Source organism: Agelaius tricolor, unplaced genomic scaffold (assembly GCF_023055355.1).
Source record: "Agelaius tricolor isolate 1412-34295 unplaced genomic scaffold, bAgeTri1.0.p SCAF_6, whole genome shotgun sequence".
Taxonomy (NCBI): domain Eukaryota; kingdom Metazoa; phylum Chordata; class Aves; order Passeriformes; family Icteridae; genus Agelaius; species Agelaius tricolor.
This window is the reverse complement of record NW_027269266.1, coordinates 53,265,633-53,291,959: the sequence shown is the minus strand read 5'-3', so window position 1 is coordinate 53,291,959 and position 26,327 is coordinate 53,265,633. Positions and strand designations below refer to the sequence as shown.

Below are 26,327 nucleotides of genomic sequence, written 5' to 3'. Positions count from 1 at the left end.
AACCTTTCCCTCCTTCCTTGTGGTCTCTGGAAACAAATATACACCTCCAAATGAACACAGCAGAATTGCTTGCCACTGTCTTCTTTTTATGAAATGAGAAGTTTTGGAAACCCGGGAGAGACAACCTACTACAGTAAGAGGAAATGTCCTTTCCAAGAACCCTCTGGCTTTAACTCACTCATCTTAAGAGTCTTACATCCCACTGACGATTACTTTTCTGGCTCTAAAACATCTTGTTCCTCAGGTTACAGCAAAGAATCAGTCTCTCCTCTTAGCTCAGAAAAAGAAAGAACCATGTCCCTTCTGATGCCACAGTTTACTTGCTTGCAGGTCATCCTGCCTGCAATGTACCTACAGGCACAGCACTTCTGTATCTTTCTACCTGTTACTGTAAAATACATTGCATGCAACCAGTTACTGAAAAATGTCTGTTAGTCAACTGAAGCACCAATAGACATGTTAAATTCATTAAAATTCTCTTTAAGGATCTCCTATGACCTTGGTGTTTAAACTACAATTAACTTAAAATAGTCGGAAGTGTGAGAATATGGAGTAAGAATAGCGGCTAAGAACAGGGAGCTGTCTCAGTGTGTGTCCATTCCTAACCATAGCCAATGACAAATCCTATCAATGAAGAATAAGCAAAGTGACAGTGGTATCACACAGCGATATCCCTCTCACACATTGTCTCAGCTTCTAGCAATATGGAAAGGCTGTCTGAGTCCAGGGCTGTATCTCTGCATTTATCTTTGAAGTATGCCATGGATTCATGTGACCACTTTTTAAACCCAGGTACATTTTAAGTATCCAAAAGGAACTCAATTTCTGCCTCCTGCCACACTCAGTTAAGATTTTCCCAAAACACAGTCTCAGGTTACCTAGAGTCATTCAGAGGAAAAGCTGTGAGACACCCGCTTCCCCAGCTCATCTTTTAACCGAAGCCTCATCTCTGCCTCCTTTGGTTGTTCTCTGAAGCTAAATTAGCACCAGCTGCTGGAAGCAAGGAAAAGCAAATGAAATATTGGCTGAACCAATATCTGTGATGTTGGTATCTTCTGAGAAGGTTTGAGATATCCCAAGATCAACACTTCATCTGAGACTCATTACTGGATGCTTAGGTGTTTCTCCTTCACACTTTCTCTGGTAACCAATACCTAAGACACCTGACTCCTGGAGTTATCAGTCTTGCTTAGCTGCTAGTCTGCAGCAATGCAGCCCTCACTTTACAACAGTTAACTGCCTTAAGTAATAAAGGATAACCTAAGCCTAAAATTTTTCAGTCCATTTGAAATAAAAGCCCCTACAATAGCAGGGCAGTATGTTACACAATTGGTTCATTGCTAAGTTGGAGGAATGAAGGCCAAAACCCAAAGCCCCATTTTGCTACACCTTCTTGGTCTTCAAACTTCCCCAGCTTGCCAAGCCTTGTTTTTATTATGAGATATAGCAAGGTCACAGCTTGAGGTATTAGGAGTTTTGAGCCCCTCAGTTCAATTCTTTGCTATCAAGTGGCCAAATAACAGCTAATCCTGATTTTTTTAGGAAAAAAAATCTACATTGTTAGATATTTGTAATGGGGCTTACAAGGTTTAAGCTGTGTCTGTACGAAGCACTCAGATTTGAGTGGAAAAGCCTAACAGAAGGCTCTAAATAAAGAACATGATTGAAAGCATAATGAAAAATAAATTTACAGCATGAGGCTGATGTAGCCCAGCTGGAAGAGAGCAGCACATATGTGAAATGTGTGGAAGACGAGAAGAATTTTAAAGCCAACTCAAATGTGAAAACAAATTAATGCTTCAAACTTAAAAATTACGACATTCAACTTCTGTGATGAAGTGCATTGGGCTTTGATTCTGGAGTGCTCTCTCTCTTACACCATTTGTAGTTGTGAGTAACCAATCTGTACATTTTCACCCAAGCTTTCCATACCATAATGTGTGGTGGAAAGATTTGGCAGTTTCTGCCTTTGCCCAAATACCCAAAGAAAGGAAAAAAGAGAGTGCAAGGGGAAAAAGAAAAAACCAAACTGCAAATGAATTTGCAGCAGAATGACTCTAAACTCTTGAGCCAGATTCAGAGGATTGACGTTACAGTAATACAAAACTACCTAAAACAAATTATAACCCTAAGTCCGGACTGTCCTGCAAAGAGCCTATGGAGCAAACAGGTGTGATGACCCAAAGGCAAGACAGGAGAGAAACACAAAGATTAGAAACCAGAAGAAAAATTGTTAAGTACCATCCCAGCTTCACACCAGATTACTGCTTTTCAGCTGAGTATTCAGCTCAGATTTTTGAACTCCCAGGCCAGGGCTTCAGACATACATATCCTCTTAGGGAAACAACAACAATTTCAAGCAAAACTCTCTAGGACATGCCAAATTTGCTGGTGGTGGTGTATGGGACAGGTTTTTTCAATTCTCTGGATTATTTAAACAACAAACTGGGTGGTCAGGAGTGCCTGCCATACACTGGTGTCCTAGGGTGACATTATGATGCTTGTATCCGCCGTTGTTGTTCTGTTTATGCTGGATATTATGTTCTGTAACTTCAAGACTGGCTCTGAAGAGCAAAATTTTGTTCTATTTTGTCATCAGCCTGCTCTCCCACGGCTGGCGGGACACAGAGACAGGGCAGTACATAGTGCGGCTTTTGCTTTTTGCTTTGCTTTCACTTTGCTCTTCCTCTTGCTTCTCCTCTGCTCCTGCTTTGCTCTTGCTTTTGCTTCTGCCCATTAGTTAGTTTACTAAGCAGTCCGATTTTTCCCTGGACTATTTCTCTTTCTTGGAACCACTCGAGCATGCTCCAGACTGGGACCTGGGAAACACCAAGAGTTTGCACTTTGTGGCCTGCAGCAGCCATTCCCAGTGCTGGAGGGACCGATAACAGAGTGACCACTCCCAGGAGAGACTTTCTGAATTTGTCATCCTTTTCAGAAAGGTGAAAGAGTGTTGTCATCTGGTATTGTTCATTTTGTGTGCTGGGGTGTGCTTTTGCCTGTTAAATAAACAGGTTCTTTCCACTTCTCTCCAAGGAATCCTTCCTGAACCCATTAGGGAGAGGGGCCATGTGGATTTGCTTTCTGGAGGGGTCCCCTTTGGAGGTTTTCTCCCAGATTTGCCCTAAACCAGGACAACTGGTTAGTTGCTTGCTGCTTCACAAAGGAGATGGTGACTGCTAATGGTAGCAGCTAATAAAGCAATCCCTTCAGTTCAGACGGTATGGTTGCCTTGGAGATCAAACACTGGGATTTCTTTGCTGGAGATGGTAACTACCCAGGCATGTTTAGTACTGCATTTGTTAAACAGGGGTTGCTTGGAACATTACTCTTTTTCATGGTGGGCCCATGAAGGAACCACTGAACACTCTGGAGTTTATTTTTATAGTGAGGAAGACCAAGCAAAGAATCAGACCAGACCTAAATTCACCCTAAGCAGTAACTTCCTATCTTTAAACATTCAATGATGAGATTTCAGTGCTTCCAAAATCTATACAACATAGAAACTGTTTAAGAGGAGAAAATTATGATTATTTCACCATTTCCTGGTAAGAAGGTAACTTCATTGTGTAAAAAATAAAAATTATAAATCAATATTAAAACCTGAGCATTTACCTGCATCTCTTGTGTTTTTATTGACTTCCTTTTGGGGGTAAGGGGGGAAAGGGGTTGTGTTTTCTTTCAGGGTGGGGAGGTTAATGAGGGCAGTATTGTAGTGATACTATTTCAAAAAGCTTTAATTTCTATGAACCTCAAGATCACACTCCAGTCATTGTCTTTCACATTAATGTTCTCCTTCCCTAGATGATTCACATCAGAATATTTATCACCTTAAACCATTTACAGTAGAGACATTGCAAGAGGTTAAGAGTGCAGTCTAGCATTCAAAGAGCGAAGACCACCATTTAATACAATTTTAAATGACTGAGTAAAATGAACAAGCCACCGAAGTGGCAAATGATGTCAATTTATTAAGTTTAGACCAAACTAGAAAAGACACATAAAAAAGGAAAAGATAGTTGGGACACATGAAGTTTAATTTTGATAAAGCTAGGATAATAATACTTCAGAGAAATAATTTAATTTATATTGCGTACCACTCAAGAAAGACAAAGAACAGGGCAGCACTATGGACAATTCAGGCAGACCCACCTCTCACAGTATGTAAGGCAGTAACCTGAAACAAAGACACTTGAATTAAATGTTGAGATTCTGTTAGATATTAAAAGAACGGGTTCTTTTATCTTTTGTGAGCCAATCTGGTCTTCAGCGTGTAATGGATCTCTCTATGAATCCACATTTTTATTCTAAAATCTGGTTAATACAGTCTTCTAGCTGAAGGGTTAGCCAAGGCTTCACTGGTGAAGAGTGTGCAATGGATCTGGCTCTGGGACAGAGAGAGAGTAGTCCTGCCTCAATCGTCTGTGCAAGGGGAAGTTTAGGTTCACACTTAATTTCATGCAATTCTTACAAATTTCTGTACTACTTGGCAAAATACATATGCAAGAGCTTTTAAATTTGCCAATAATCCTTAGATACACAGTCTTTGTCAGAGAAGGATAAATTTTTAGGGCTGTGAATCACATCAGCCAAGAAAAGCACTGGAAACCCTGATAAAAATAAATCCATACAACAATATGGCTACCAGGTATGACTATATTGACTCAGAACTTGCAAAACTACAGTACACATCCTCAGTAGGAGGAAATCTAGGGAAGTGATGCAAAACTTCCAACCAGTGAAAATCGCACATGCTTCTGTGAAACACACATGTAAATAAAAAAGAAAGAAATCCCGGAACTTCCTCTGTTTTTTCCAGTCGGGAACGAGGTAAAATCAGCTGGCCCGGCCTCGGCCTCGGTCTCGGCCGGGCTGGGCCGGGCGGGCCTGCGGGGGGGCCCCTTCCCTGGGCCGCCTGCCGGCACCACCCCCCCATCGACGGCCGGGCAGGGAGAGGGGGGTGCCGCGGGCTGGGTGGAGCTGACCTTGCGGACATCTAGCTGCTTACTACACCCCTCCCCCAACCCGGGGGCCCTGCTGAGCCCTCTGGGGCCCGGGAGCAGCACCAGGTCGGCGCGGGAATTTTACCCGTGGAAGCTGCCACAATCACTGTGCAGGGGGAAGGAGAAGCCACGCCCCACCCCCGGTGTGCTGCTGCTGAGTTCTGGCCTGGCTGACTAGATTCTTACCACACTTCCGAGCAGCAGCTCCTGCCACAACTTACCAGGGTCAGGTAACCACCTGTGAAGCCCAGGCAACATGTTAACCATTTCAGTGCTTCAATCCACCCCCGCGTGAGAAAAAGGAACAAGATGCAAGCATGTAAAGAAACAACATGAAAACATCGAGGTTAGTAAAGTAGAAGTCAAGTCCCAGATAGGAGGGATGAGGAGATGCCTTGATCTTGGGACTGAAATCCTCCTATAAACTATGGAAAAAACCTCTTTCCCTATAACGCATGAAACTATGAGGAGATAAAAGGTTCAAATTTATATTGAGCAAAAGCCTCCATGTTAAAATAAGATGTTAAAATAGCTGTGATCCCATAAAAAGTTTGAACAGAGGAAGAGAGAAGAGTAATCCTGTGCCCCCAGGAGGAGATCTCTGTTCCCAGGGATGAAGATGATTTTAGAAATAGATAATGAGAACTTCTGCCTTTTAACAGCTCATCTTTAAAACAATACCCCATAAATTGACATGGCCCATCAACAAGCTCTGGGAGACTTGGAGAAAATGGGAGGGACTTCACATGGCAGGATTCCCTGGGGCGTCTGTTATCCATGAGGAAATTAAGAACTACTAGAGAACTGGTCTTTTCCTCTTGTGGAGAAGTCTCCATAACATTAACAAGAAGGACTTCTCTCCCTTAAGTGAAGAAAGACTATTTTAGAGGTAGTAAACTGACTGGAAATTTTAAGTTTTGTTTCTTTACATTGTCAGTGGAAAAGAAAAGGTTGTGGGGGAAAGAGAAGTGTTCTAAAGGGTTTATTTTGATTCTTACTACTTTTTTCTTTTAGTTACTGTTAATAAAAATTTCTTTATACCCTTCTAAGGTTTTGAGCCTGCTTCACCTTTCTCCTAATCCTATCTCACAGCAAGAAGTAAGTACATTGGTGTTTAACCATCACTAAAACCCACCATACTCATTGGTGCATAGGCCAAGAAATCTCAAAATTAGTGAAATTTCAAATTGACAAACCAAAACCATTACACCAACCTAACAAAATATTTTCATGGGTACATCTCAAAAAGGGAAGAAAATCCCCAAAACATCTCCAAGGTGTGAATTGAAACCCTGGAATAAGGCCTACCTTTCCAGTAGTCATTTTTATATCTGCTACCCTGTCTTTGAAATGCCAGGTCCATGATCCATGAGCACTGCATGACTCCTCTGACATGGGCCCCAACAGTAGAGGATGCTCTCTCCTGGGAAGAGGAGAGGAGCTTGAGAGTGCACAAGCCATGCAGTGCTGCAAGTGTGTGGGTCTTAGAGATGGTGGGCAGAGATGGTGCTGGCAGGTTGGTAACCACTAAGGCAACAAATTGGTCCCTCTTTGTATTCCTGATCACTGAAATCCAGGCTGCTGCAGCTCTGTAGCAATAAATATGCCTACACCAGAAGTCACTGCTGCAGCTTATGTATTATTTTGCTTGTCTGTTGACAGCAAGACAAAAATTGTCCAGCACTCTCCTCTTTCCATGGCAAAGGCAACCTGGTCTTTCACAAAGGAAAACAACACTGAGACTGAAATACATGTGCTGCAGCAAGAATGCAATTTCGCATCAAAAATGTTGTTTGCTATGGAACAGCAATTATTTTTCCTTACTGTTCATGACACATTCCTACCCACCAACCACTTTGTCACAGTACTCAGCAAAAGCCATTTCAGATTAGCACAATTCTTTCCATTGACACTTTGAATCAACCTCCCCACAGAAGCTTCTAAGAGACAAGCATTCACATGTACAACCACTACTGCTTTACTCTTATGCAGATGTTTACCAGCTAGTTCTTTCAGCTCAACAAAATATATGACAATTCAACAAAACTGAAGTATTTAATATAGCTGTGGTCATTGCTAAGAAGAAAAAGGTGATGGCACTTAATTCTGACAGAGTCCAAACACAAACCTCAGATATCCCCTTGCACTAGCATTCCCATGCCCAGCCATTTGCCTTCTACACTCCACTGACTGCTCTCCAAATTGTTAAACAATGACAAAAATGGCAAGGGAGTTATACTTTTGAATTCATGTTCATATAATTTTCAATAAAACAGGTTTTACCTCTATGCCCACTCAATTTTCAAAAGATAAGGTGTAAAATATGATAGGCTCCAAACACAAGGTAAATTTTATGGTTGTTTCAACATGAAAAAGAAGTAGACCATAATAATGCTACCACTAAGCTCTTCAGTGAAAGTAAAATAAATATTTTAAACCATTTAACTAACATCTTTCACAGCTGTTGAGTTGTTTGCTGGGACTCTGATCCAGTTACTACTACAACTCTCAATAGAAAGGCTATGATGACCTCTCATGTGGATTGGTTGCCATCTTAAAAAAGCAGGGTGGAATACCCAGCTGTAACACAGGAACGAACAGAAGTTTGATAATTATGGCTATCCATCAGATCATATTTCAGTAAAGCTGGAGAGAATTAGGATGTAGATGTATAAAAGACTCTTCTATCTTTTATCCCATGACTAGCAGACAGAAAAAAAGCAGGAACACTGGACAGAGCTGTTACCAAAAAATCCAGTAAAAAAGAAACTCCTTAATACTAATGTAACATTGAAAAGCAAGCATTCTTTATTTGGCCAGATACCCAAGGGGGATAGGTCCTCCTAAAGTCATACATGCTGAGCACAGGAAAGTTTCTGTTTATATACTGTATTTTACATACATATTCATTGATGTCCCAGATTAAACATATATATTATAATATTTTCCCCAAAATCATTAACATATTTTCCCTCCCCTTTATGCATGAGTTCTTCTGTCCTGGGGGTCTCTTTGATGGTCCGGTCCCTAGTTATCAGGGACCCCAGTGTTACAGACAATCTACTAAATTAGCAGGGCAATGGGACTGGTGAACTTCCAGTTGTATTTCTTACACCATGGGCATTGTGCAGTTCCATAGGCCAGTGGTTTTTTAAGAAGAAGCATTGTGTTAACTCACCAGGTGTAGACAAATTTATCATATGGTAACAAAATTGCACTCTGCTCACTTTAATTTCTTTTCACTCAATGAGACCTTGTATATGTCCCCAAGCTGAGTTCAGATTTACAGCTAAAAAGTATGGGATTTTCTTTCATGTTATTTGGCTGCAAGGGATAGGGGTCGAGTGAAAAACAGCTTTTTGACTGTACCAATTCTCTATTCCAGTCCTTTGGCTAATATTCAATCTGATTCACTTAATAAACAGAATATTGGAAACAGATCAGTGTATTATTACCAACTGGGCATTTTTTCCTTCTTAACTTGTAAATAATATCAGACAACAATGGACTGGATTGAGTGGGATTGCTTTGGCTACATGTTGGAGGTAATACAATGGTAATACAATACAATACATCTGTAATACAATGTCAACCTCCAATAGGTTGCTTTTGGCTTTTTTGTGCGTCAGTAAAGACCTAGCAAATGGAGTCTTACTTGTCTTGCCCTAAAACACACATATGGAGTGGCCCAAGAGAGTCATGCCCTAAAAATGTTTATTTCTTGCCACGAATTCAAGGCAACCAAAGTGAAAAGTAACAGATGTATGATGAGATGAGTATCACCCATTATGCATATCAGCCTAATGACAGTACAGCTGACACTTTTTCTCCCAGATGACCAGTGCTGGCATCTTATTCCTGACAATCTCAGAAAATGTCTTAATGTCTTAAGTAAGTCATGCTATGTCCCCTTGAAAGTAGAATCAAGAGTTTCTTCCAAGGCCTAAAGTAGAATGAGGCCTTGGAGCCTCATTCCTTGACTGAGCTGGAATGAAACATGCTCAGCATCATAGCTTATTCTCTTTGCACTACTTGAGAAAGAGATTACATGGAAAAACACCACTTTCTTGTAGGCTAAAATGGAAAATTCTACCTGCTTGACAAAAGCCTGAGGGCTGCCAACTAAAAAGATCCATTTGCAAATACAACATTAAAACACCAATACACCTTTTATAAAAAAAGTCACAACTAAAAACATAGACAAGATACCAATGTTTCAGTTACCTTTAGTGTAGACAACTCACAAAATCCATCCACCCATTATCTATCTGCAGAGGTGGTGTGGTAAACACTGCATTTGCCCTTTAACTGATGGGCAGAGATGAGTCCCAATGCCCCCCCCCCGCCCCCCAATGCATGTTCTTGGTCACCACTGCCTGCATAAGAAAGAGCCTGGTATATTTTTGTATATGGTGGCAAACACTTCCGGGGGTTTGGTTTAGTGCCACAGTACACAGCCACTGGCTGGTTGTGTTGGTTTTGCTCAGCCCTTTCTGGTACCAGGGGGCAACAGAGGTGGCTTCTGTGAGAAGCTACTGGAAGCTTCCACCATGTCCAGCAGAGCCAATCCCTGGTGGCTCTGAGGATGGACATGCTGCTGGCCAAAGCTGGGCCAATGACAGATGATGGTAATGCTTCTGTGATAACACATTTAAAAAGAAAATCAAAACAAAGTGGGGCACTGTTTTTTCTAGCCAGAGAAGAGGTGAGAACATGTGAGGGAAACAACATGGAGACACCAAGGTCAGTGGAGAAGGAGGGGCAGAAAGGTGGTCCAGGCGCTATAGCTGAGATGCCTCTACAGGCCATGGTGAAGACCACGGTGAAGCAGCCGTGCAGCCCATGGGGGTCCATGGGGGATGCAGAGATCCGCCCACAGCCCATGGGGGAGGCGCTCATGCTGGAGCAGGTGCCTGGAGGAGGCTGTGATCCAGTGGGAGACACTGTGGAGAGAGGGGGCCCTGCTTCCAGGCTGGAGCAGCCTGTCCTTGGAGGACTGTACCCCGTGGAAGAGCAACCTATTCTGCAGCAGTTTTGGGGGGACTGTTCCCTGAGGGAGGCACTCACCTTGCAGCAGTTTTGGCAGGACTGCTGCTCATGAGATTGGAACCAGGTTGGAGAAGATCAAGGGGAACTGTCTCCTGTGGGAAGGGACCCTACAGCATAGCAGGGGAATGACTTGCCTCCCTGAACCAAGCAGCAGTAGAAAACTTCCGGTGACAAACTGACCAAAACCATCACATTGGCAAAAATCATGGATAAGTAAGGATCCCATTACCCATTTCAATTGTGTTTTTAAAAGCTAGGCTTGAAAGAGATCTATTTGAGATAAGTAGGAAAGATGCATGCAAGAGCTGCAGCCATCCCTCATTTCCCTCAGTGACTTCTCCTTCCTTGGATTATCCAACAGCTATTCTCAAGCAAGCAGAGCAAGAGCAGTTCAGAGAGATTATCATATGCAAGGGGTAAAGACCTGTTCCTAAATGTCCTTTTGTTCATGATGAGCACAGTAAAAATTCATAAAAGTTCATGTCTTCTTAGGCATTTTTAGATGCTACTATACCAGTATTGTTTCTCCTTTCCTAAAGATGATGTCTTAAAAAATTCCTTTTAAACAGGCTTTGTTTTTCAAAGCAATTTTGATTAGGGATGATTTATTTAAATTTACAGATTAAATGTACATGTACATTAATATACATAGAAAAATAACATGAGCCCCAGCATCATTCCCTCTCTCTTTGTATGAACAAATCTGCTCCAAAGTGAGAGAAAAAGAGAAAGCAGAATGCTTAGTTATACAAGTGACTGAGTTTATTCCCCCTCATTACTTAGAAATCTGTGGTCTGTATAAAATGAAGGATAAGCTGAAAATGCATACTAAAAATTTGTAAATATTAGTAAAAATATAAGTATATTAGTGGAAATAATCCTAAAGTAAAAGTAAAGATTTGTTTGTACAGACACTTAATGACCAAAAGTCCTTTCCCACGAGCATGAAACTAACTTGCATATTTTGAGTTAGTTTCATACATCTGTCCAATGCTTCAGTCTTATGAGTCAAAACTTCCATAATTTCTGTTTATGGTGTACATAAAGTAATTATTTGTTGCCCACAGCTTGATGTAGTCTTGTATTGCATACCCACATGCATCCACAAAAGTAAGCTCCTGCAACACCTCAAAAGGAAAAATTTTTCTGAGGGTGGAGAATAGATCAATGGTGAGGACAAAACTGAATAAGAATATTCCATCTGTTAAAAATTGCAAGTGGTACACAAACAAGCAAAACCTGATCATACTGCTCCTTAACTATGTTATTACCAAGTACCTATGAGAGAAATTAGCACACTCACTTAAAACACTGCCGCCTATAGTTACAGACAGAGTTTTGATACTTGTCCAGGTTTTAAAAGAAAAGTGTTTTGCAACAGAGGTATGGTAAATTCATATGCCAAAGCCTAGAGTGAGCTGAAGGTCCAGCATCAACCAATGAGCTCCTAGGCAGAGTTTAAGTTTGTCAGTATGCTTGCCAGATCTTGGAAATCTAAGGTAACCTCTCCAAGGATCACAAATTGAGCTCATTTTGGATAATGCTGAGCTGTTGGCAAACTGCTAGGCAACACTTGTCCCAGGGCCTACACTGATTGTCCAGCCTGACACTGGAGGAAGGAATGCAGCAGAACAAGAAGCAACTTAGTAGTAGAAAAACCAACATGCTAAACTACATCTCTTTTGCTGTGAAGACTCCCAGGTATCATTCTTTCATATTTTGTCCTTTCCAAAATACATCACAAAGCATAAACATCTGGCTGACTGCATTTCCCTATAGCACACATGTAACACATCTCTAAGTAGGAAAAAATCAAGCTGGAAAGGAAAATAAAGGAAGATGAGACATATATGACAATTAAAAAGACATCATTAGATCCTAAATTCATTTAAACAGTCCTTGCAACTTGACGTTAGAAGCATATGACACATATATATACACAAAATTGATGGTCTTCATTTCTTCTTCACACCTACTTATTTAATTTCCTGCTTCTCAGCTGAGAACATGGCATTGCTCCGATGGCAAACACTGCAGCTGTACCAAACTCTAGCGCATATACATTTACATAAGCCTTTTCAAGCATTGGACTTTTCTTTTTCTCTTTTTCTTAATAAGATATGAATTATTTCTCACCTTTTTTTTTTTCCTGGTTCTGATTAGAACTAATAGGACCTGCCTACAGTCTCAGAAATGCTCCTACAATGCAGCTGCAGACAAGCCAGAAATCTGAGGTACAAGAGAGGAAAACCTCTCTTAAGATGTCCTGTCTAAACTTTGCTTTCTCAAAAGATTTCGATTTAGATTTAGATTATACTGGGGATTATACTGGGGATGTCTATTATAAGAAAACAACCCTTCAAACATTCAAACCTTACAATTTTCTCATCCACCATGGTGAGTGTTTCCCTGGCATTTTATAAGCCATGAGCACTTCCGTGGTTTATATAAAGCACTCCTTTATACAAAGGACCGTACCAGCGGTGGTTCCTGATCACAACAGCTCACAAAATCCTGGACTGATGCAATCACTCACTAAAGAGACAATTAGGATCTTTGGAAATATCAACATGAAAACCAGATGAGTTGTTGCACTTCAATAATCCCACTGATTTTTTGGATGAAGTCCAAATGAGCTGTAATCATGTTGCTGCACCATGATTAAATTACTTAAAGGAGCCCGACATCTGAGACTTGGCTGTGGGATACCTTCTGTCAAGACTGTGAGGGAAACCTGTCTGATTGCATGAGAGTGGGGTGTGTGTGTGGGGAGTCAAGCAAGGCCATCCCACTACGAGGGGGGTTTGGTTGCAGCAGAAGTCTGGAGTGGTGGGAATGTAACTGCCAGTGGCTCCTGGATGGTCAGAGGAAACTTTCCCTAACATGACAATAACCTTGGCTTTTCAATTTTGGCATCCTTTCTAGCCCATTGAGTAAGAGCACACAAGCCAGATTTGCAAGCCAAGCGATAGAGCTTAGTTTCTTAAAAGAAAGGAATTTTAAAGCCTTTTTTTCAGACCATTTCCCTATACACTTTGCCTTTACTAAAACTGCTTTTTATGGCTAATGGTACATTTCACTTGCTACTATCTATATTCTAGTAGGTCAAAAATATGCAAAAGAAGGTATAAATTTATGCCAACCTGTTTTGTTACATACATTCTTTGTTACTTGTTTCAATTTTTACACTCTTTTCTTCTCACTGAAGTTATTAATGTCTGCTCTCTTTTGGTCAATCTTCCCAAATGAACAGCTGTAAGTCTGCTCATAGGATGAAAGTTACCAAGTCATGACAAGTTTAACCCATTGTATTTTCAACTTCTTTTGTTATCTAAGAAGGAAGTAGTAAATTTAATTTACTCTCAATTTAGATTCCCTTAGACTTTCCACTAACTTTTCACATTTCAGTCTAGAATTTAACACTACACCTGGGCCTTGTCCCAGGCCAAAAAATAAAAAAATTAAAAGGGGGGCAATATAAACTACTAAACTACTACAGGATTATCTCCCTTTTTGTTGTTGTATTTTGTTGTTACAGTCAGGCTATCACCCAGTCCTACCCTTATGGTATTACTCATGTTCATATAACTCAAAGTAAGACATATTCAGGGCCTTAAAGTCCATTCATAAATGGAGATTAAAACTAACTAGAACAGCAAGATGGAAATAAACCAACTTCTATAAAAAGCATGCAAAAGTCACTCATTGTTAAGTATTTTTTAGGTTTTCACAAAGGAGATTAATGTTCACAAATATTTTCAAGGAAGACTTTTTTACAAGAAACGTCCCATGTTACACATGAGAAATCACAAACACCAACACATGCAACTTAGGCAGAAAATGTGGTTAATAACTTGACAATAAACCCTCAAATTAAGATTGCACATATTCCTAACATTTGACTACCTCACTGCTTTGAGGATAGCTTTCATAAGTACACTTTGTACAACTATGACCATTTTTTCCAAGCAAAAGTGACTACTGAAAGCGAGCATAGTGGTCAGTTGGTGACATAACGTAGAAAAGGCTGTTGTAAAATCAAAACAATCTAATTTGTCTAATGCATCAAATGCATAAGAGCATCTAGTATGAAGTCAGGAAACAAGCTTAAGCATATGCCATCAGGGCAAAGATATTGTGGGCAAGGGGAAAATAATTTAAATTCCTGAATAAATATCCATTTCAAATCTCTGGAGAACAGCTAATACAGAAAAAAATACTACACATTATTGTAATATTAATACAAAATACTAAACATTCCCTAAAGTAACTAGGATTCCAGGAGAAGCCACAGAGCTCTAAGGTGAATTGGCAAATAGAAAAAACAAACTAGAAGTGTATCACTAGGGATTTAACTTCTGATCACCAGCACAATCATACCAACTGTAACTACCCTGTTGCTTATGCAAGTACTGTGGGTATGTGAGGGTGAAGGTAACTTGACAGAGTATGCACCTTTTCTCAGTTTCTGGACCCTAGGAGGTCAAGACTAAATGAATTCCACACATGAAGTTACGTAGTAAGTATCTCCTTATGAGAGAAAGGGAGAAAAGGCATTTTGTGCGAAAGAAGCTCTATGCCGCAACCTATTATTCCCACATTTCTTTAAACACATTGACATGCACTTCTGGTATGAACTAGGGCACTGGATTAGCATTATGTTGTTGCCACCCAAACTAAACACAGCACAAGTAAGAGTCTTCTAGGAAGACTCTAGTCTGACTAAGGGGATGTTACAGGTTTGGAACATACCCAGAAGCCACAGCCAGCAAAATTTATTCTTTTCTCTTTAGCCTAGAGTTTTCTATTGGAATTTGCTTTCAGTGTTTCCTGATGCCCTGGTCATTCCTTTCTAAGGGTAGCAAAACAAAAGGGTAATAATTTAAGGCACTCCCCAATTTGGACAGGAGAAGGTGACCATGTGCATGTGTGTGTGTTGTTGGTATATGTGTGTGTGTGTGTGTTTGAGATTAGCGCACATTCTGATATTCTTCCATGTATTCTAAACAGGAAAACCACTAAGATAAACAAGCTGTTCTCTATTGCAGTTTTCTGCAGCAAAACTCTACCCTTAAGTGTATTGCCCTTAAATGTCAATTTGTTCTAAAGAAGCAAATAATAAACTTTCACAGCACAATTTGCCATCATGTATTTAGTTTATATAACTCTACAAAAAACATGTTAGAAAGTTTCGAAAACAGTACTGTTGCCTTCTCTGCTACTTCTTTCCACCTGAGAAGAACTCTTCAGCTAACCAGGAGCTCCAGAGAAAGCAAAAATATTCCTATCCATCATTACCTGCCTTTTAAAATTATTTTTTCCTAGCACAAAGCAAGCTTTCATCTCTGTTCATTCACTTCCTAAAGTGCCATGACTGGGAAATGCCATCACTTCTTTCAGATATAAGTCCCATGGACTGCCTCACAAATCTGTGGACTCTGGTAACAAAGAATCATGGAAAGGCTTGGGATGGAAGGGACATTAAAAATCATCTAATTCCAATCCCACATACCTCACAGACAGGGACACCTTTCACTAGACCAGGTTGCTCAGGGCCCCATCCAGCCTGGCCTTGAACACTTCCAGGGACAGGGCATCCACAATTTTTTTGGCCAACCTGTTCCAGTGCATCACCAACTTCTGAATAAAGACCTTCCTAATCTCTAATCTAAACCTACTGTCTGTTAGTTTAAAAAAGTCACTCTTTTTTATAAGTCCCCTTCAAGTCCTGGAAGGCTGCAATGAGGTCTCCCTGAAGCCATCTCTTCTCCAGGGTGAAAAACCACAAACCTTTCAGCCTGTCATTGCAGGAGAGGATCTCCAGCCCTCTGACCAGCCTCCACCCTAAAAGTGCTATGCTCTGTTGAGGCCTAAATCTGCCTCCCAATCTCCAAAAGCTTTTATCTGCAAATGAAATCTCTTTTTGAGAAACTACAGTATAAGACAGAAATATGTCAGTGGGCAGACGGCAAAGCCAGGCATATGTCTGCAACTGAATATCTAAAAGCAGCAGTGAAGTGTCATGCTCCACTAAGAGTCTGCATGCAGTAAAAATAATTCTCAACTCTGCCAAAACTTGGGAAATATTTTTTGAGATACTCTGCTTGAAAAATAAATAAATCATATTTCTTTGCCATTACAAAACATATCAAAGGGACAAGTACATCAAAGGGCTCAAGATTAAAGATTTGCACCCTTTTAGGGTTCAGCAGGGTACACTACATTTTAAAAAAGGGAGGCAAGGCAGAATTTCATCAGTTACTGTGCTACAAGTCTACCAACTGAGCCTCATTCAAAATGCCATTTATTTCATTTGGGGACCACAATCTCTGCTTGAATTCATAAATATGATTAGCCAGGCACTTTGACAGCTACTTCACCACAGCAACCAAATTTCTCCCTGGGCCATAAACAACATATTTGGCCTTTTTCATACATAAGGGTAAAAGTCAAAGAGGCACAGTGAATTTCAATAAAATCAATTACCTTGTTAAGACTTTAAATTGGATTTTTTTCATAGATTTTATGACAGATAAGCTCTGTACAGAGCAGAAAGCATTCATAGACAACTCTCCAACTATAAAGAAGAAGATAGTCACCCAATTATATCACCTAACAATGTGAGAAGAGGGGGAAAAGAGTAATTTATTTAAAAACCTGTGAGGATGGGCAGAGGAGGATTTCTAGACAAAACCTCTGCCTTCAGCTCACAGCTGAAAACCTCCCAATGGCCTCAAGACACAAGCACTTTTGGGCTACCACACAGCTCTCTAGCTACACTGTCCACTAAAAAGCTCCTAAAGAGTTAACAGTACAGTATCTGATACAACTTATTTTCCCACTTAGCTGCACTACTAGCCCTTACAGATCTCAAAGCACTTAACTACTTGCAGCATGGGTCCCCTTCTGAAAGGAAGGGAAGCGTATCTGGCAGCTTGATTTTGGTCTTATTGTGCAGGACAGTTTTTAACTGGACTATAAACTGATCCCTGAAAGATAATCTTCCTTGTTCTTGGTGAGCCTTGTAAAAATCTTTGAAAAAGCCGAAGATAACTCCATGATCATTAACAGTATTTAAATCTTTATACAGTTAATGCTCAGCTCAAAGATGTCACTTACTCCTTCTGGTACTCCTAAATCCATTTAACTAAGAGGTGATAAAAACAGTTATGCAGCTGACCACTGTTCTTCTCTTGTCCATACAAGCTATGCAGGAAAAAATGCAGCTTCTCTTCTCCCTGGCTTATTTTTCAAGGTGAGACATCAGCTCTACTCAGTGCCAGACAGAATTTATCCAAAAAGAGATGACTGATCACTTTACAGAATAAGGCAACAAAATAACACTACTTAATTTTTTTTAATTTGTATTTCACATTTATTTTGCTCTGCTGGAGGGGAGGCAGGCTATCCTTATAGATTATCAGTGGACTTTGCACAGTTCTGGAAAACAGAACTCTTCTGGAAAGCATGCTTCTTGTAAATAAACCCCTGTCCATGTTTCATGATCACCCCACCTATCCCACAGCCTTTTAAGGCTACACACATGTTATGATTGCATCTGGCTGGGCCTAGCAGTTTCTCCAGTTAGCTCTGCAAAAGTTACATAAAACAAGCAAAATGAACAAACCCAAAGGCATCAACTCTGCTCTCAGTAGAGTACTGTCTCAGTCTTAGTACTGAATCTCACCACACATCATTCCTAGTAAAACTACACAGCAGCTTTATCTTGTAGTGATGATAAACTTTTTATTACAAGCTGGAACAGTTCAGTATTGTCTTTGTCTACCAAGTGGTCCAAACTCTGTAAAATTCTAGATAATCATGACCAAGTTTTCATTGTTGTTGTTGCTGGAAAAGCAGCCTCTGCTTCAAGTGTTATCTCTATCCTGTAATGCTACCAACCAAACCTTTACATAGAGATATTAATTCACAGGCAGACAACTCTCAGAAGAAAGCATATGATCAAGGTCATCAAGGTCAATCTCTACATCCGATGTTACTGAGATAAAATGCTTTGTTACACCAATCTCTAGAAAAAAGCTCGGGTACTATGATTCAAAAAGAAAAGACTTCAATACATGCAACCCCCTCATATGAGATCAAACAGCTGTAGAGGGAGAATCAAACATGGCCACAGACCTTGACTGAAATAGACGAGCAGCACTAGATTGTTTGTGTGACGTCAGCAGCCTAGAATATCTTTAAAAGCAAGTGATGCATGGCAAACAAAGACCAGAAACATACCCATAAAAATGCAAATTTTTGGCTACAGGACTCAGCAATGAATAAAGCACAACTGTGTGATTTCTGTTGAAAAGTGTTTTTTCCCAAACCTGTCCGTACAAACATTAGTTCTTCACTTACACAAATATTATGCAAAGGCTGTTACTTCTCAGCCCCACCCTTCCCATAAGCTACGTCTGGATCCATTGAGAATTAATATTATGACTTACATGAAACTGCTTAAAGCAACCAAGAACAAGATCCCTGAGAAATATAAATGCTGTGTCTAGTTTAATCGTGTGCCAGTACTGCTGATGGTGTCTGCAGCTATTAAAGCATACACTCTGTACACAGACAACAGTGACTGGGAGCAATAAGCAGCCCAGCTGGCTTCCCTACAGTGGGGTAAGAAACCAGATGGTACTTCTTTATAAACGCAGGAATTCTTGAAGGGGCTTTCAACATGATCACCATTACACCTTTGTGATAAATCAAGGAAGATGTGTTTTGATCCTGCATAAATCTGCAGGCACCATGTCCTTTGGTATCTCTGTAAAATTCTCATCCTATACACTAATACAGCTATCCTAAATATTAGGAGAGCCCACATAACCAGGAGACAATCAAGGCAGTTATTGGAAAAGGGAAACAATGTTTCCTCAGAGTCACTACCTTAATCACAGCACCTCTTAAGCCCATTGCCCTAATCTTCTGAACACCATCAAATAAGTGCAGTTGCCATGAGAAAATTCTACATTTCAGCTGCACGCCCAGATATTAAGGAGAAACTTCTAAAGCCTCCAAATCCATTTGTTTTCTTAGTCTTCTCTGATTCCATTCCCTTTTGCAAACTCTGCTTCTTTTCCTCTTGGTATCACATTCCGTTTTCCCACCATTCCTTATACCAAAAAAATTCAAATCCTTTTACAAAAGAAAGGGGGAAAAAGCTAATCAGATTTAAACTTTGCATCCCTGTACTCCAGCAAAACTGACAGACAGTTTTCACAAGAGGCACTCATCTGCTCTTTATCACCATTGAAGGAGAGATGATCTTTAGCAGCAGCACCATCATCCCCAGAGAGCTGAAAGAAGAATGGTCCAGCAGTGAGGCACCTTCTAATAGCCACAAGGGATCAGTTATATATTGACATAAGAAAGCTTGGGGTGCTCCCGAACTTCTCAACTAACAGCCATGTTCTACTCAATGTATCAGTCAAACCTTCAAAAGTTGTTTAAATTTAAACAATACAGCTTTTGGAGATGACACCTGAGTTTCTGTCAGTATTGGTTTTATTACCAATGTATACTAAAGAAAGTTTCTTAACTAGTAATCATCAATAGGTTCCACTGAGGATGGAAAAAGTATAAAAGAAAAGTATAAAGAGTCATAAAACCATATCACTCCTCAACAACTCTATGCCCACTACAAAACCATATGTAATGCATTTTGAAGTCCTAAAGTGTTTCAATTTAATTCTCTGTTCTCAACCAGAAACCGTGTTTTTTCATCAACTACCACAGCTCTAGCAACTTGACCTGTAATTTGATACCCTGCCCTGTACAAGATGAAGATCCCAGCTACATGTATCCTACAAACATTCTGAAATCCACTTAGTCACACGGATAAGAGGAAATACAGACTTTAATAGTCAAATTCAGTAGCAGCAATAAGAAAAGTAGCTACTGGCCTGAAAGGGAATCACAAACAGGAAATGAGTCATGCTCAAAACATGAACACTTATCAATTGTAAAAAAATTAAATGTTAGTTTATTTGCAAAGTGCAACTCTTTTAGCACTCAGTTTTGCTGGGGTTTCTTGAGATCAAATCTATCAAAAAATGCAGGCAGTTGGTAGAGATCTGTTTTTTTCAGTGGCTTTTCTCAGTCCTTCTATTTTGTGCCTTCAGCATACTAGAATTACATGTTGATAAAACAGTATCATCCAGCAAGGCCTGGAACAGGCTTTCATTTAACTAACTTAACCCACAGATTTCCATTTGGACTGGAGACCCGGTGTACCTAGCAGAGTTAGTCAAGTTAGCACGAGGTGACACACAAGTCCAAACACCTTTTCTATCCTTCATTATAGGCAGTTCAGAATTGACATTGTTAAGCTACATAGATCCTTTTGTGACCAGTGACACAAATAAACAATAATAAAGGGAATGTATTAAGGATGCAACTACAAACATCTCAATTTGCCACGCCAGAAAATTCATCAGACATACAGTAAATAAAAGGAAAACAGGAAGCCTAAATTAAATATTTGTATATTTTAAGCCCACATATTTTTAATCACCCATTCCATCACAAATATATGCAATTAAGGAGAGCTCTGGTTGGAGTTTGTGGAGGTTTTTTTTTGTTTGGTTTTTCAGGGGGTACATTTTCTTAGCTATTACTTAAGGATAGCAGTGATCATTACCCCATTTTCACTCCTTCAGAGTTTGCAGGGCTCTCTTTGAGGCTTCTAACATCATGTAGTCTTGTGGATTACACCATATTTTTCAGAAAAGCACAGGGATTATCTTCCTCCACTACTTTTCATTCTCCTTTACAAGATTTCCTGTTATTCTTCTAACAGTGAAAAATGGCTGCTTATATCACATAGAAAACCAGGAGCCTTGTTTGTTAACCAGCAATTTTACTCTAAGTTGATGGTATTTTTTAGACATGTTTAAATGTTTCTCCTGACTATAAAAATCCAATTTCCCAAGAATTTTTCAGAAGAACAGTTTTTACCTTTGAATTTCCAAAATTAGCTAGAAATGTCACAATAATTTAAATAATTTCTTAGGCATACGTAGCTCTTTAATGAATTCCGTGTAGTATCCAAAAACTACAAGAGCTATTATGAAAAAAATAATTATTGGGTTAAGATAGGCACATGGCTCCTTTTGATCCAAACTCAACAAATTGAAATCTAATCAGATGTGTTCATTGGAGAAAGACCAGGATTACTAAATTCAGTGATACATTTTGTAAGTAAAGGTAATCTTATAGGCCTACATTTTCTTTAATAGGTTTTCTACAGCAGACAGCAATGGTTGTTCCAGAAACAAAAAAAAAAAAATATGGAAGATATGTAGTTTCTTCACAGAGATCCACACAATTTAACAGCACAGCATTTCCTTTTTGGTGCCTTTATTTATTTTATTTTCTCTCAACAGTCATGCACAAAATGTTTATAGAGTTAAAGGATGAATTTTATCTCCTATTCTCAGAGTTTTTAGGTACAAAAAAGCTTCCTGGAAAAGTTTATACATTTAGAAAAAGCTGGATGTGCTGTATTCTTAAAACAAGAGAGTACCAAGTGTTATCCATCAAATTTAGGTCAAACTCATCTATGGGAAGAAGTCCTTCTGTAAGGACTGGTGATAAAGATTAGTGTTTGTAAGACATATGTGGTTTAAAAGATAAATGTCCTTCCTATGTAATCTTAAAATCCATTCTATACATTTTTAGTGTAGAAGAAAATTGTGCTGATTCTGAAAACATTAGCACCTGGGTGGCATTTCTTTAACACCTGCCAAATTAGGATAACTACAGTCCTAGCAAGCTCTAGATAAAGAGTTTGTCACAGGAAAAACAGACCCTTTCTAAGTCTTAGCCTGGAAAGCACTCTTTGTATCCCTAGGACTATGATGCATGTGGAATTAAACTATCCCACTGCTGCTTTCAAGCCCAGATGAAATTCACAGGATTCTTCAAATCCAAGAGCCCAATTATTTCATTGCAGGCCTATCGCTATCCTGCCATCCCCATGCAGATTGTATTACTAGTCTTTTGTGCAGTCAGGCCTTAAACAAAACAAAACACTAAACCTGCTGTTCCTAATAAAACAATATGTGGTCTCCTTGGGAATAATACCTATAGCAACAAACAGAAAGAGAGAGAGAGAGAGAGAGAAAGAGGAAGGAAGGAAGGAAGGAAGGAAGGAAGGAAGGAAGGAAGGAAGGAAGGAAGGAAGGAAGGAAGGAAGGAAGGAAAAGAAAGAAATAGAGAGAGAGAGAGCGAAAGAGAAAAAGAGAGAAAGAGAGAAAGACCTGCCTGACCAAACATAAAAAAATGTATTTTCCTGGCAGCAGGTCTTGAAGGTACTCAGACACACGAATCATGCCAATCAAGAAGATCTGAACTTCTACCTATCAGGAAATCAAACATCTGAAACCAAAGCAGCACCACTTAGATTGGTTGAATAACTTTTTTAAAAGAGTGGAATGTAGTAAAGCCGAAGTAAGGAAGGACATGAATAAACTGACCTTGACATATGCTAGGTAATGCTCGCACTTTTCCTGCATGAATGACAGTTGTAACTTCTCTGTTATCTGTCCTGTTGTCTCTCCAGAAGTCACAAAATAAACTCTGGGTTGCTGGCTCTTTTCCTTCTTTGCCACATCAGCAGTCAAGTTATAATTCAAACCTGTTTTAAAAAGGAAGAAGAAAACAAAGGATGACAGTGACCAATAGTAATTTTCCAGCCACCTATCAATGGAACATGTTGCCTCCAGGGCATCTGTGCAACCCTTGAGGGCCCTCAATCAATCACTAAGTTCACTGCAGCTACAGAAAATCAGATCCAATTACAAACATACTCCCATGTTTAATTTGTAATATATGTTATGAAACAATTCATGCTTAAAGAGAGAATGTATTTTATATGATTGTAAAATCCAAACGAGTCTCTGACCACAAGCAGCCCAGAGGCAGATATCTTCTTTGGAATCTCAAAATTCCTGAAGGCAGGAGAACAGTACACCATTTACTTATGACTAGATGTGCCCAGCGCGATGATTACCACTATCCTGAGTGATCGAAGATGCCCAAGGACAATCATCGCCCAACTGATCCCATGGATCGAGATAGCCGAAGTCGCCAAAAAAGATACATCTAAGTACTCAACTTCCCCACACGATCAACACCAGCCACTGCTCAGGAAACAGTGATTATCCAGCTCTGCACAGTGAAAGAAACTTCCATGCATATGCAGAGTTACAAAAGAAATTGGGGCACCTCTGCCTCAGGCATAAAAAACTGTATAAAACAGCCCCACAAGAAGCAGCGCTGGTGAACAGAGGGATATCTGATGCGATAGAGGTCAGATCCAGGTTCACCCAGCGCTGATCCCGGGCTTGACGTTGTCTCTTTGGCTGTGGGTTTTTGAGGACCGTATTTTGGTAGCGGAAAAATAAAAACTTTTCGCATTTTGATAATTTGGCTTTTCGATTGATCATTTATAACAATATAGCTATTATTCCCAGCCCATCCTTTTCCGTAGGAAATTATGTGTAATAATGCATCTAGAAACATATACCTAACAGAAAAGAAACCCCAAAAACCAAACAAACAAAAGACAAGATCCCTACAAACCCCCAGATGTTTAAACTGTGTTTCTGACAGAAAAAGCAAAAAAAACCCAACATAAACAGCAGCAGCAACCTCAAACCTTCTGAAACAGCACAAATCATGCAAATGTCAACCAGGATGTGGCACTTCCTGACAATTATTTTCTTTATTTGCAGTCATCTTAGCAATGAATCTTAGCATTCATACCATATACTTAGCCCCCCACAACTTTGTTGCTTCCAAAAAGCAACCTGGAGCAGTGGGTGGTTAGGGCGATATCATGCTGGTTGCGTAAGTTCTTCCTGCTCACTCCAGTAGGAGATCGTAAGACAAGTTTTCACTAGCAAATTAAATCTTCCAAGTAATGCCTTCAAACATTTGCCTAGCAGCTCTGAGTTTTCTCTCTTTCTACTGAGGATCTACCCGCCCAACTTCACACAATGAAAATAAAACTCTGGCATGAATTTGATGAGCTCAGAAGAAGGGCTCAATTCTTCTACTGACTATTTATTTTCCATAACTTAAGTTAAATGCCTAAGAGCTTTGATAATGGCTCCCTCTGAGAAATTTTTGCTTGTATCTTCAAGATGGCTGCTACCCAGCAGACCAGGTGAACTATTCCAGCCAGTAAGAGATGCACCAAGTAAATGGCAGCAGGTATTTTATAATGGATTTTCATCCTAAACAGCATATATATAGTTATGATGCAAGAGTCATCCCATAGGACTGAAAGCACCCCAGAAGCAGTGAGGAGTGAGAAGAGATCAGGCCATGGCCACAAGCTAAAAAACGTGAAACACAGCTGGCTGTGTTAATGGACGGGTGGCACACTCTGAACCACTTGGAATATCCCTTCCTCCCCCACTAAGATAATGACAAAGCACACAAACAGCAGGAGGCAAATGCTCCTCAGGAATAAGCACATCTGTAAATGCTTGCTAAACTACTAGCTATAGCACTGATTTGCCAGGGGGTAAGTGGGAGGAAGCACAGGAAAACAAGGAAGAACTAACTAAATAATTACACAAAATCATTGGAAAATGAATGTGTTTCTTTGATGTCTCCGACAGTAATTATGAGAAGAAAATGGTTCATGAACTTTGCTTGCAAAGAAAATTCTTATGTAATTGAAGCATTAAAAAAAGCCCTAGCAAATGAGAACATACAGGACATTCTCTCCATTCCCTTCCAAAAAGCTTTCTTCTTCCTAGTACTTCCCACTTTGTTTTGAATCCTCTCTCATAGTGTTTTCACTGGGTCTAAGTAGGGAGCAATCCACACTGCTCCATACACTGAACAACACATTCCTGCAGCACATCTGCTTCTGAGGCATTCTGAGGGTAGCACTGACTCATGCCTGCCTCCAAATAGACTGGAAAAATGAGAGACAGACAGAAATAATACCCCTGCATCAAACTATAGCTGCACACAGGTTAGAAGATGAGAGTCTACTTTTTAAAACTTTTTAATAAGGGATGTTTCTTCAGTCCTAGGAACATGTTTAAACAGTGAAAATACCGAACAGCCTATTATCCTACACTAAATCTTGTCAGTCTTTCAGGCAATAGTATTAGGGACATGAGGACTACCCTAGATATGGATCAACACACAAGCAACGTACATCTGAAATGAACAGTACAGGAGAAAATTTGGAGCAATTTCTAAAATACCTATTTGCCTAACTCTAGTCAAATGACCAAAACCATTCATTTTCATAGCCACTAAAATTCATCTAATGGTCAGACTGGGACTATTACTACTGTTGTTATTATTGTAGAGGAAATTATCTAGACTGTTGTCAGAGACTGAAATAGTTCATGCCTCAAACACTGATATAAAATTTTGCTCATAATAGCAATACTGTATAGAGAAGCCATTCAAGCCCATCCTTCTCTAAAGATGCTTTTCAGGGGGACCATCACCAACAAAACCAGCTGGAGAGGATCAATGAAATATCGTTGTGTGATAGATGAGTAATGTGATGTTCGAGTCTCACAATTAAAGGGCAAATACTATGTTTACATTAAGAGAAGTTTTATAGATTTATAGTTAAGTTTCACCCCCACCCCTTGCATTCTTATCACCGGATCGCCTGGGTAGTTGGAGCATTTGGGAGGGTCAGCTTATTACTATGGCAACACCTGCCCTCCAATTAAGATCTAAGAAAGTGATCTCCACCACTGGACAGCAAAGAAGGAGTTGATGGACAGGGGGCTAAAGGGTTAAAAGGCGGAATATCCATTGTGTGGATAAGCACACAAGGGGAAAAAATCCTTTGCTCCCTGCACTGTATCATTTTCTCTGTTCAGTTTTCTGTTGTATTTTTTTGACAAGGTTTTAAAAAACCTTTTTAAATTTTTGAAAGTGAGTATCATTTCTCACAATTGTGATCCACAGATGGTGATATTTTCTTTATTTTGTCTCTGTCGCTCTCTTTCTGTTCCCCCCACCTATTTTCCATTTCTTTCTTTCCTTCCCTCTCTCTCTCATACTTACTATCAAATAAAATCCATACTATTGACTTTGACATACAGTCTTGTTTGTACCTTAATTTGGGCAGGAGCATTTCTAATAACTTTAATAACTGGATCTTGACATTTAGTCAGCGTAGTCAGCAGGATTAATGTTCTCCGACCCAAAGTGTCTTTCACAATAGTATTGTCTCCTCTCACAAAATTATTTCATATACTTCCTTCTGTAGTTAAT

General features: G+C 39.8%; 1 protein-coding gene across 2 annotated transcripts in view; it reads right to left on the bottom strand.

Moving 5' to 3' along the window:
* The window catches only part of ITGA9 (integrin subunit alpha 9), a 237,138-nt gene that overhangs the window by 160,836 nt on the left and 49,975 nt on the right, over positions 1–26,327 (bottom strand). For both annotated transcript variants that reach the window (XM_071429849.1, XM_071429848.1), the window contains exon 15: positions 22,538–22,698. In XM_071429849.1, coding sequence (XP_071285950.1) covers positions 22,538–22,698 — 161 coding nt within the window. The remainder of the gene's footprint in view (positions 1–22,537; positions 22,699–26,327) is intronic.